The sequence below is a fragment of the Bidens hawaiensis genome, unplaced genomic scaffold (genome assembly GCF_021521415.1).
Source record: "Bidens hawaiensis isolate Kalapana, Puna unplaced genomic scaffold, B.hawaiensis_p1.1 tig00037243_1, whole genome shotgun sequence".
Taxonomy (NCBI): Eukaryota; Viridiplantae; Streptophyta; class Magnoliopsida; order Asterales; family Asteraceae; genus Bidens; species Bidens hawaiensis.
In genome coordinates, this window is record NW_027505468.1 from 8,068 (window position 1) to 19,997 (window position 11,930).

The 11,930-nt window shown below is 34.1% G+C and overlaps 1 protein-coding gene across 1 annotated transcript; it reads right to left on the reverse strand.

The window, feature by feature from the left end:
* Window positions 1–2,263: 2,263 nt before the first annotated feature.
* LOC143613382 (putative transferase At1g60990, chloroplastic) lies at window positions 2,264–10,088 on the reverse strand. The gene is made up of 12 exons (XM_077087097.1): window positions 10,038–10,088; window positions 9,087–9,188; window positions 8,601–8,634; window positions 8,192–8,265; window positions 8,001–8,066; window positions 7,862–7,926; window positions 7,538–7,625; window positions 7,359–7,424; window positions 4,011–4,176; window positions 3,822–3,905; window positions 3,616–3,743; window positions 2,264–2,514 (listed from the first exon to the last, which is right to left on the reverse strand). The coding sequence occupies exons 2-12, from the start codon at window positions 9,180–9,182 to the stop codon at window positions 2,326–2,328; spliced, it is 1,056 nt and encodes a 351-aa protein (XP_076943212.1). The 5' UTR covers window positions 9,183–9,188; window positions 10,038–10,088; the 3' UTR covers window positions 2,264–2,325.
* Window positions 10,089–11,930: the final 1,842 nt, after the last annotated feature.

Sequence of the window (11,930 nt, forward strand, 5' to 3'; positions counted from 1 at the left end):
CTGTACCGGATCTCTACTAAACCGTGAGTTTCATGACCCCTCTCTTTAAACAGTTTTACGAACTTTTGAGGTGAAAAGCATGTTTGATTACATATACATATCTGAAACATGTATTGATGTGAATTATCTAAGTGCTAACACATGAAAGTCCCCACTAACACAGTGATTAACTTCGAGCCAGTGGCTTGTGAATGGTATTATTGGTTTGACAAACCCAAACGGAGCCACCACGGTTGCTGAGACTTTACCCCGATTGCACATGACCATAGTTATACAAACACGCTATGTAGTGTTAAACATAGCTACTTGGGCATATTGTGAGCGGAAAGAGGGCCACAATGGTTGATTGTGCTTGGGAAATGGATGCACGCAGCACGAATGAACAATCAAGGCTCCATTGTGCTTAGCATAATTACATCATTTACATACATACTTATAAATATACCTACAAGTGGTGACTCGTGATTACGCATAACTGTTTTCTTGAAACTCGTGAAACTCACCAACTTTTGTAGTTGACCCGTTTTAAACAGCTTTTCAGGTATACCAAAGTTGGAATAACTTGGTTACGTGCTACGTGTACAAAGTGTGGTTGATGCTGTGTGAATAGAAGCAAATGTAATAGTAAGAAATAGATAATATAAAAGACTGGTTGTAATTGTACATTGTACCACTTAGTGTGTAATCAAAGATAGAACGATGTAATATAATGTAAAGTAATTGTAATGGCTCTTTATAAACAATGTGGTTGATACCAGAGGTGTCTGTTACATTCTCGTTTTACGCTTCCGCATTTACTAGTCGGGGTGTGACAAGTAGCTACAATACCACATGATAATAAATTCAAAACTAAACTACAAATAGTATAAATTCAAAATATTCAAAACGATAAGTAAATAACACCCATATTAGTATAGGCTAGGAAACAATAATATGACATATTGGGTTTAATAATTTGTAATGGACAGCTATTATTTATGGATTTGACACAAATAAAAAATATATATTATATATATACATATATGTATATATAATTTGAATTCGAAGTTTGAATCGAATAATAAATCATAAATTTGTATTCGATGAATATACTCGAATATGAATCGAATCGAATTGAATTCGAATTTTTTAAAACCGAATTCGAATCTTAATAATCGAATTCGAATGTTTCGAATGCAAATCGAAATCTGAACACCCTAATGGCTATCATCGTTAAACCCTAGCCTTAGTGGGCCAAGCCCAGTTAGGGAATACCTTCACAACCCCCGACCCATTGGGCCTTGGTTAGTAAACAAATATAACAAATACAAAACATAATGTAATAAATAAATGGTCGTACAAGGGGTTTATGACATACCTCTACAATTAGTCTTTGAAGGTTATGCTTAAACCAAACCATATGAAGTGTGGTCAAATTAAATTGAAATTGGAGAAAAAAAATTAAACGTATGTGAATTTACTTCTCCATATGAAGTGTGGTCAAATTAGACTAAAACTGGAGAAAAAAGGTTTAAACGTGGTTTACACAATTGATTTTCTTAAGTTCAGATTTGTTATACCCAACCCCGTATATCATACAAGTTTACAACCTAGTTGTAGGATAAAATGCGCCTTTTTTTAACATCTCTCTCCCCTCTCACTCCGTTTATTTAATTGAAACAATCATCAGCGTTTGGAATTCATTCCGCCCGTTCAGTGACTTGTGTTCTCTCCATTTATTTAACGGATCATTATCATTCTATTGACATGTTTGGTTGCTATACAGGAATGAAATGTTCTTCACACGTATTCATTTCTTTGGAATGATTAATTCCATTCCACCTTTCATTTTCCTTCATACCAAACACTACCTTATAGTTTTGATACACAATCAATACTTATGTCTGATTTTGTTGCTTAATCGTATGGTTTGTTGCTTAATCTCCAGTTTTGATGTTAGGTTTTTGTTGCTTAATTGTGTAGAATATTGAATTTTGTAGTTTTGTACTAGCCTTATTTAGTTTTCTTCTTCATGCATAAAGAATAAGCAGGTTGAATCAAACTACAATTATTCACGCACTTAGCAATTCATGTTTTCGATCCTTATCCGGGTCGATGTAGCTGCGGATCCATCAGGCTAAACAACTATTTACATTTTTTTTTTCTTTTTAAACAACTTAATCTACCTCTAATTACACAAGTATAAAAGGCCAAGCTACCCCGCTACCCCACCGCATACGGTAACAAAAACATAGTAGCAAAATTCATTCTATAAAAACCGAAACATTGTTCTATGACCCTGTTCTCAAAACCGTAACCGAGTCAGTAGCTTACCGATGAAACAAACTATGGTTTTGCATTTGAAATCAAAGGGTGTTGCTGGCGTGCAAGATAAGGAACATCCGCCACTATCCCAGTAACATTGTCACCAATGATAACCGTATCCCCTTTTGATGCCGCTTTCTTCTTAATATAGCCTAAACCAAAATGCCCATTTTGCCCTTTTCCAGCCGTGTAACTAGTTAACTTTCCTACCTGCAAATATGTTGCAATAGTTTATCTTCTATTGGGACCTATTAGAATTACTAATATACACGTAAATCTAGTTCAACTTTATCATGCGTGTGAGTGGCAAAACAAGTGGAGTGGGTCAGGTCAAAACAAGTTCGGGTCGAGTTAGGTTAAATGGGTTCAGGTCATATCGAGTTATGTTATACTTTGTTTAATGCATACGACCTAATATGACTCAAAATTATACTAGAGATCCAAACTAATCCAAATTTAAACATCTAGGTTCAAAGAAATATGTGTACATTTACTGTTTTACAGAAATATGAACTTTCTTACAAAAGCATCTCATATACATTTATTTATTTTATTAACAGTTTTTTAAAAAAGTAATTTTGGCATTCCTTTACTCAATCTGTATATCTGGGTGCGGGAAATAGCGACTGAGTTTGAGTCAGAATGACTTGGGCGGACATTTATCATTTTGATAAAACCAAATTAGTTGTTAAATAAAAATAAAATAACTATATGATTACAACAATATCTTACCTTTGTTTAGTAAAGCTATTTAAAAGTTTTTCATGGATCTTAACCCATTTGACATGTTAAGAGGTAAAACATAACCCAAAACACGTAAACGGATATGGGTTCATTGGGACATCTCAAATCAGTCAACGTGGTCCACAGAAATTTGTCAATAGGTCAAAACGGGTAACTATTATTAAACTTGTTAAGGGTCCAAATGAGTTAGAACCACCCATGACCATTGTTTGTCTCTACTACTAACATGCTGTTGCGAACACCGCCGCCGCCATCGACACAACGCTGCAGCCACTCTACCAACACCACCACCACTGCACCTCCGTAAATGCTGCCTCCAGGTCCAATATCACTTCATAGTCACCCGCATCGCCGCCACTAACCACCATGAGAAAATATAGCGGGTGAACCTATTTTGGTAAAACGATTCATTTCAACCCGACTCCAGTTTTGGCATAGCCCGTTTTGACCCGAACCAAATCGATGTTTTTTTAAAAGCGACCCGTTTTGACCTGAACTCATTTTGCTCAAAACCTACATTGGACCAAACCCACCCAACCACCCCAGTTTGCCAGGCCTACTTAATACCTTCTTTCCTTCAACTGTAATTGGACTACCAGGGTTCACCGAGGATGAAAGTTGAATTCCCCATAACTTCTGCTTGATGCCATCATATGTTATTAATCTGGCAATAGTTTCTTGTCCTTTGTAACAGCCTGAGGAATGTTATTTATTTAATTTAATGAATAAAAAACATATGTTAACACGACAAATAAAGAAAATGGCAACATCACCTTTGTTTAAAGAAATTGAATTCCAAAGACCAGCCTCGAGAACGTTGAACTCGTCCGTAAGCTCACTACCAGGTGCTGGCCTTCCTGTGAATTATATACAAATAAAAAGTTTTAAAAAATACTGTGTAAAAGTTATTTAAAACTAAATATTGTGTAGAAAGATACGAGCGATCAAATTAAGAACCGAACCTTGGAGAATTCTATACATTTCCAATGCATTAGAACCCATCAGGGTTGTACCCTGACGCAAAAGAGTTTTCCAGATTAATCCTGCAGAAGATGGTGACATTAACAGTGAGAAACCTTCTTCAGAGATCACACTTCCAACCGCCACTGTTACTGGATTACCACCAACCTGCGTATATAAGCTATTCAGAAATTCTCTAATAAAAAAATGACCACATACAATTACATGAAAACTAAATTAAAGATTTAAATTAAATCATCCTGCTTAGACAGCCTAAACGCACGCATACATAGGACCAGCATCATTTCTTCCAAATTATTCAAAAACTTAACAATCATAATTGTCAATAGTGAATAGCAAATAGTGACAGGCTACCTATATGCTACGTAGCGATAGCGATAAAATACCGCCTGCTGTTTCATGATTAGCAATAAAGTAGTAAAATATTTTAGAATCAACAAAAACACAATCTGGCAATTATAATCAACGAAAAAAAAAAGCATTCACACCAAGAAAACAGCAAAAATACGCTATCACTAATCACCTAAAAACGCTATTAAAAAAGCGCATACGCGCGCTTCGCTACGTAGCGCGCTATAGCGGCCGCTACAACCGTTGTTAACCAATCATTTTATTTATTTAATATTGTTTGAGGGTAGATTTGTCATTTACGGAAATAACCATTAAAATAATAATAATAATAATACTAATAATAATAATAACAACAACAACAACAAGTATATGTGAGTACATATAAACATATGGGTCAAGCAATCAGATGAAATCAGGTAATCGTATGTTAAGACCATACCTTGGAACAATTATGCATGTCTCATAAGATATTTTGGCTCCAACAATACTGTCTATAAAAATATATTTTGCCTCAAACCACTCAACGCTTACTCACTACAAATCATCTCTGATGATCAACTATATTTTCCAGTAGCCATTTTAGCCATCTCCGACCAGCCCTTTTTCATACTATAGACCCAAAACCGACACCACCACTCAACATCTCCATCGTGTACTGTCGTAGCCGAGCATTAGAAGTACCACATAAACTACCGCAGCCAACGACCTCCGCCACCACCGCAGCACCACCGAACAGCGACGTCTTCCGCACATAGCCCACAAACCCTCCTCATGCTTTCGTATACAGACCAATTCTAGCTCAAATATGTTTCGAAATGCACTTGGAAAATTGTTATATAACGATGTTGTAAAATATGCAACTACATTTATAACATTTCTAAACAATGGAACTCTTTACTCATGTTTGATGACAAACCAATCTCACAAAATGATATGATTACGCTTTTCTGCTTATCAGTAACTAACAACACCTTGGGTTTGGACGTGACTCATGAACTGTTTCCTTTAATGTGTTTAGATTTTATTTATGTTTTGTAACCAACCACTTAGATAGCCTAGCCCATGTACCTCATTATTTCATAAACTACTTATTATCATGTTTAGAGTAGAGTACTTTAAATATAATCAGAAGAAACTCAGTTGGATATGAAAGTTTAAAAGTAAAAGTATAGAATACTTCATGAATTTTACTTCTAATTTAGTTAATGCCTCAACATTTAAAACATTGTTTAATAGTAACCTCTTATTTTATAAACTAAAACTCTTACAAAATTCATAGAAATATAGATTCAAACTATTTAATCTGCCACTTTTCTTTTGCTAAAAGTAATAATTATTAACATAATTATATGTTATATGTACATTTATAAAGAAAAATAGATGAAACTTGAAAATAAACTAAGAGATTATTATGGTTTAAACTGATTATAAATGTTCACAACATTTAAAAATTTACGTCCACCAAAATCTAAAATCTAATAACAATAAATAAATACGTAGTATATAGCTGCTAAAATATACAATTAATGTGAATAATAATTAAGAGTTACAAATCAAACCGTACGTGATCAAAGTCTAATTTTTTAACTTTACAAAAACTAATATTTCACAAACTTTAGATCTTTGAAAGAAATATTAATTTAATGTAAAGCTAGAAATATAAATCTAATCAAACTTAAACTACTTGTAGGTCTTTACAACCCCTTAAAAGAACAAGCCAAAATCTAGTTTAAATTTTCATTCAAGGTACGAATCCTAACCACCCCCCCCTCTTATTGTTATTATATTCGGTTGTTATAAACCCTGTTGATATTATATATATACCTTTGGAACTCCTAGCATTCTTTGACAACTCAATTCATTTGGTCGTCCGTTCGATTCATGCTTTGATTATGATTTGTTATTTGACTTAATAGCATGCGATAGAATTATGACTGTATTGTACTCATTATTGCATGCTTCGATGATAATGATATGATTATGTATTTGCTTTGACGCTTAAAGAGCATGCTTTAGATATGTTGCAGTATTGTTTCAATTATATTATGTTACCCTGAGCATGTTCCTACTTGTGGGAGTGACCACAAGCACGACGTTGCGGCATCGATGGCGTGGCACCGGCCGTGACGGTGAGCCTAAATCACAGCGTCTCCTTAGTACTTGTGAGGTACATGAGGCCATTAGGAAGCGTATGGTCTGGTCCTAGGATATATGTATATGATTACAGTGGATGGTGTGTGATGCCCACACTCCATTGCACGTTCAGCACATAGGGTCTGCAGTTCTATGTGCATGTTTGTAAGTAATAAGTTAAGAATTCGGCTCACGGGTACATCCATATGATACGATTTACTTTATTGGCTTGCTTTACTTTGTGTCGTATCATCTTATGTTATGTTATTGTTAGATATTGTTAAATTGTTATTATTGTTACTTGTGCCATTTTATCCGTACTAGGCATTCGGCTCATTCTGTAAATCCTTTTTCTTTAGCAGGTTCACAGGTTACCCTGGGCGGGGTGTGAATCGAGAAAACTGAGCTCTAGGACTTTTGGATTGACAAAGTTAGTCACTTTTGGTAGTCTATGCCAGCTTATCTAGAACTGACTTTATGTAATAAATAATTAAACCTAGGGCTCTGAAATGACGTTTAACTTATGGAATTATGTCTTATGTTTTGATATCTATGATAGTGGCACTATGTATTATCTTTTATGCACTAGGTACAAGAACATTACACATTTGGTTCTGAAATGAACATGCCACTAGACGGTATACACACACACGTACACAACATCGAATAAGGGCTCTCATAACCAACCTACTTGGTGAAGTCAAAATACTAAAAGCTAAAAATGATGTTTAGCGAACAATTAGACCCTCATGTCCTAAGGAAAACATAGATATAGTCATAAAAAGAACAAGTTCAATAAAAAAATGAACATTGCTTTGACAAACCTGCATAGAGAAATGACTTACATTGTAATGTTTATGTGAGCCATAAGGTTGTCCAACAAGGTTACCAAGATTCAGATCCATCATTACCTGTTAGAATGTGAAAGACTGCGGTATTAAAATCATTCCATCTTGAAAAGATATTAAGCAATTACATATATTTAAATAGGATACTTGAGTTTTGAAGTTCATGGAATCCATACTTGATTGCTTTTGGGTCCCAAAAGTGCAAACAAGCACGTCTTTTTACTAATATCTTGAATTTCTACCTTGTCACCAAAAAATATGTACCTACACTGACCACAAAATATATAAATAAAATCCTAGAATATAGAAACATTACAATCACTTTTAAGCCGTGAATTACAAAGGCACGAAACCCCTCAAACCATGGTCCAGTACTCCGGTTACAAACAGACATGTACATTATTAGGTCAAGACTGAGGAGTGAGGGTAATTTTGTAATTTACTAGCTAATATATGAAAATGAAAACCCGAAAAAGAAATTCAAAAGAGTGTAAACATACTTATTGAGCATTTCACTGATCCTTCCACTTGTTGACGGTGATACAACAAGTGTAACTGCCGTTTTCTGCAAAATAAAAACACTTGTAAAACTTGAAATCCTTTAACGTGACTCGTAAACTTACTTAGAAAGAAGATTACCATGATCCATGCCTGTGCAATATCAATTGTTCGAGCGGTTGGGGTTACAAATACGGTGTCACATCCCTACAAGATGCAGTTTTAAAACATCACTCTTTTATAACAATCAACGCGAACATTATATGTGGCATGATAGACAAAAACAAAACACTTATAACAAGCCCGTTAAGATAAACAAATCAAAAACTTACCCCTCCTTCAGAAAGTGCTTCAAAGTTTGCAGTACTTTGGTTATGAAGAAATTGAATGCGATCGTCTCCACTGACTTGAAACAAATAGAAAATAAAAAGGGAGAAACCAAATTAATACAACTCGCATAAGCATATAACAAGCACACACTTGTAATACAATGATACAGATAAGTAGTGCATAATGCTTTGAAAAATTATTGAGTAAACCAAAATAAATAACAAAGATTCTTTGTCAGTCACATTTTTTATTCCTTCTAAAGGGTCTCTAAATTATTATTTTCTTTGTAGAATCCATTGCATTTTTATTAGATTTATTGAGTTCAAGTGCATCTCTATCAAGGAAACGTGTGTCAGGTGACTAAGATAATGTTATGCTTAAATTTGAAGAACTGAAAATCAGATAGTTTACCTCTTATTCTACCATAATTGGAAAGATCAACAACCTGCAATTATGGAAAAATCAAAATTACTCTGAAGAAAGTTTTATAAAAAATAACAATAAATAAAAATACATTTAGTACAAACAAGAAATGGAAAATTTTGAATATAATTACAGGGTGGTTTCAAGGTTAGTAAGTCACGGACTTTTAAGGTTTGCAATATATGAAATATGCAAGTCTTCATATTGAACAATGCAACATGTACTATAACTTTTGTTAGACTTAAAATTTTGAAATTAGAAATCAGCAAGTGATGCACTTTATTAAAAGAAAAACGCATAATATTCTGTGATCAATGTATAAGTTACAAAATTAAGGGTATAATGAGATCCCATTTCTTTCATGTAATCCGATTTCAAAACTATGTATCATACAAATAGACACAAAACATTAAGTGTTCAAATAGACACAAAAGGATTAAAAATGAAAAGCATAAAGCACCTTTTAGTACCCACCACGTTGCCATTTTCAACCGCATCAAGTGCCTCGTCATCATTGTTGAACGTTTCAATAACCCAATCTTCAGATACCTTTGCACCAGCAACCGCCATGTCATCCTACATCAAGGAGCACAAGAATTCATCTTCCATGAGTTTAAGTTTAAAGAAACACTATACACACATTAACAAGCAAAAACCAAAACACCACTTTGAATTAACCAAATAGTAGAAATGGATATCATGAATTTATTTGTCATCTTCAATATTAATTTTACTTCTAATAAAATGTCAATTGTAGATAGAAAACGATATTATTAGTCTAATTCATATCAGTCTTATCATTTTTACTTTTCTTGGTAATTTTTTATAGCTTTGGAAGCAGTCCAACACATGAGCATAGGCCTTTTTCAAGTTCATTCGTTAAGCTTTTATCAGATAAGCGGACAGTTCACGAACACATAACATAACGACATCTCATGTCCGTGTTCGTTCATTAAGGAAATGCATTTGTTCGTTAACCTTTTAAAAGAACACAAGCGAAATCAAACGGACGTATATTAATATGAGAATAAAATCCAATACATAATCACCAAAAGAAATAGTAATACCCTTAATAAAGAAGCATACATGCAAAAACACACGAACCCATAAATGAAAGTTAACAAACGAACATAAACAAACCCATTACTCAGTTCATGTTTGTGTGTTAAGCTAACCGAAGAAAACTCTTGTGTTCATGTTTGCTCAACTTCAGGTTGGCTAAACATTCAGTTCATTGCTTCATTTACAATCAATTCAGCAGTTACAAATTGAATAACATAATAATAATAATAATAATAATAATAATAATAATAATAAACTAACTTCTAAAATCAAATAAGATGAGATTGAAGTATCAAAATCGACTGTTAAATGAAATTAAATGCATAATAATAATAATAATAATAATAATAAGTGGTGAGTTACATAAAGATCGTGGTCAATTGGGGGAGGCGACAGATCGAAAGGTATTGCGCCGATTGAGATTGATGATGACGACTGTGTTTTCCGCCAAACGGAATTGTTGAACGCCGGCGACTGAAGGAATAAGGGACGGCGCGTTTGGGTGACGCTCCGGCGACAGAGACAGAGTGTGTGGTGGCTAAAACAGGATAATACGCCCATTTTCTTATTCTGTTGGCTTACTTTGGATTTCAATCCACTTTTCAACTTCAGCTATTTATTTTTCTTCTTGGTTTTTTTTATGTATGTTTCTGTAGTTAAAATTCTCGATTCCAAAAAGTTGCATTGCTACTAATTTGGTAATAGTAGGTTTGTCATTTGATAAGCCGATGTTTAGTGGAAAATTTTGTTTTTTTTGAACGGCGAATTTCGTATCTGACACCCTTGAGCATGTCGAGAGTCCCAACACCCTACACCTAATCACTTACGTTATCTGAACTGAGTCCGCGGGTTCAGGGTAAGGCTAAGGCGTTCAAATCGGGAAAACCCACAGGCTGCAAATGGTATTTAACAGGGTCTCTATCCCACATGTGATAAAACCGGTTGGCTTTTAAGAATCGAACTTGGGTCTTCCCAAGTCTTCCATCACTGGCCCCTATGCCTCTGACCAGTCCAACTGGACATCATTGGTAGTGAAAAAATTTGTTTATGTTCGTTTGTTGGGGCAATTTTATAAAATAGTAACTAAATTTGTTTTAATTCAATAAACGCATGAAAATGAATAAAAAAAGTTGTGTTTGTTTAATTAAAGGTGTATCGGTTTTTAACAGTCTCAACTTTCTTCTTTTGGTCTCTACCGGTCCGAACTATTAAATTGGCTAGTAACGGTCCCAACTTTTATCATTTTTTCTTTCACTGAGCTACGACTAACAGACTAGTAACTCCGTTAATGGCATGCTGACTTGTCAATCCTACTTGTCAAAAAACCTATTATGTGGCATCCAGCATGGATCTTTGTGTGTTGTGTCTTTTAAGTGTGATTTCTCTTCAATCGTTATTGTAAATCCAACCCTAAAAACTTCAATTGCTCCACTAGTAAGAAAATAGAATCATCATCATCTACTAAATCTGGTTGCAAACTTCAATCCATCCTCTGAACATTGAAACGAGTTCATCGTCGTCTTCTACATCTGGTCGCAAGAAAAACCCTAAAAGGCTTAAACTTGATTTAGAGGGCAATGTCTACTGCAATCACGATATAATTGTAATTCGTAGGATTGCTGGACCTAGAAGTTCCCGATTTGGGGATGAATTCTATGGTTGCCCTTTATGGCAGGTAGGTACACTCTTTAATTATAGAGTTTAATTTTATACCTAAATACATTAATTCTTTCTTTTTTGTGACTAGAATTAAGACTGCAAATTCTTCATATGGAAAGAAGATTTTGATGATTTCTTAAAGATATGCAGTTCAGAAAAACGATAAAGAAATAAAAGAGATGCGGATAGAAAATTTGAAGTTAAAGAACATGGTGTTGGAATAAGAGAACAAGAATTTGAAGATGCAGCTCTCATTGAAAAAGTCTATTTGCAAAAGTCAAAGTGTTTTAGGTTTAGTAATTGTTGTCGTAGCAATATGGTGGGCTTTTGTTTTAGGTCAAAGTGTATTAGGTTTAGTAATTTCTGTAATTTTGTCTTGTGAAATTGTTGTTAGTGTATAGAATGTAATGTGTTTCATGTAAACACTTTAATATCAATTTGTTAATGTTGTTGTCTATCTGTTGCAATGTTAATGTTGTTGTTTTTGGCAATTTGCACAAGTCATTATGATAAGACATAATTACAAAAATTGTTTTTTATCTTTCACCCAAATTTCACTCATTGTACCTGATCTTCAAAATTGATATTTTTTGTCCT

Excerpts from the sequence above, each read along its gene's own strand:
- LOC143613382 (XM_077087097.1), bottom strand. The coding sequence starts at position 9,182 with ATGGCGGTTGCTGGTGCAAAGGTATCTGAAGATTGGGTTATTGAAACG. Across the intron at positions 8,067-8,191 it reads AAGCACTTTCTGAAGGAGGG|GGATGTGACACCGTATTTGT; the intron begins GTAAGTTTTTGA and ends TGCATCTTGTAG. Across the intron at positions 3,744-3,821 it reads TTCAATTTCTTTAAACAAAG|GCTGTTACAAAGGACAAGAA; the intron begins GTGATGTTGCCA and ends AACATTCCTCAG.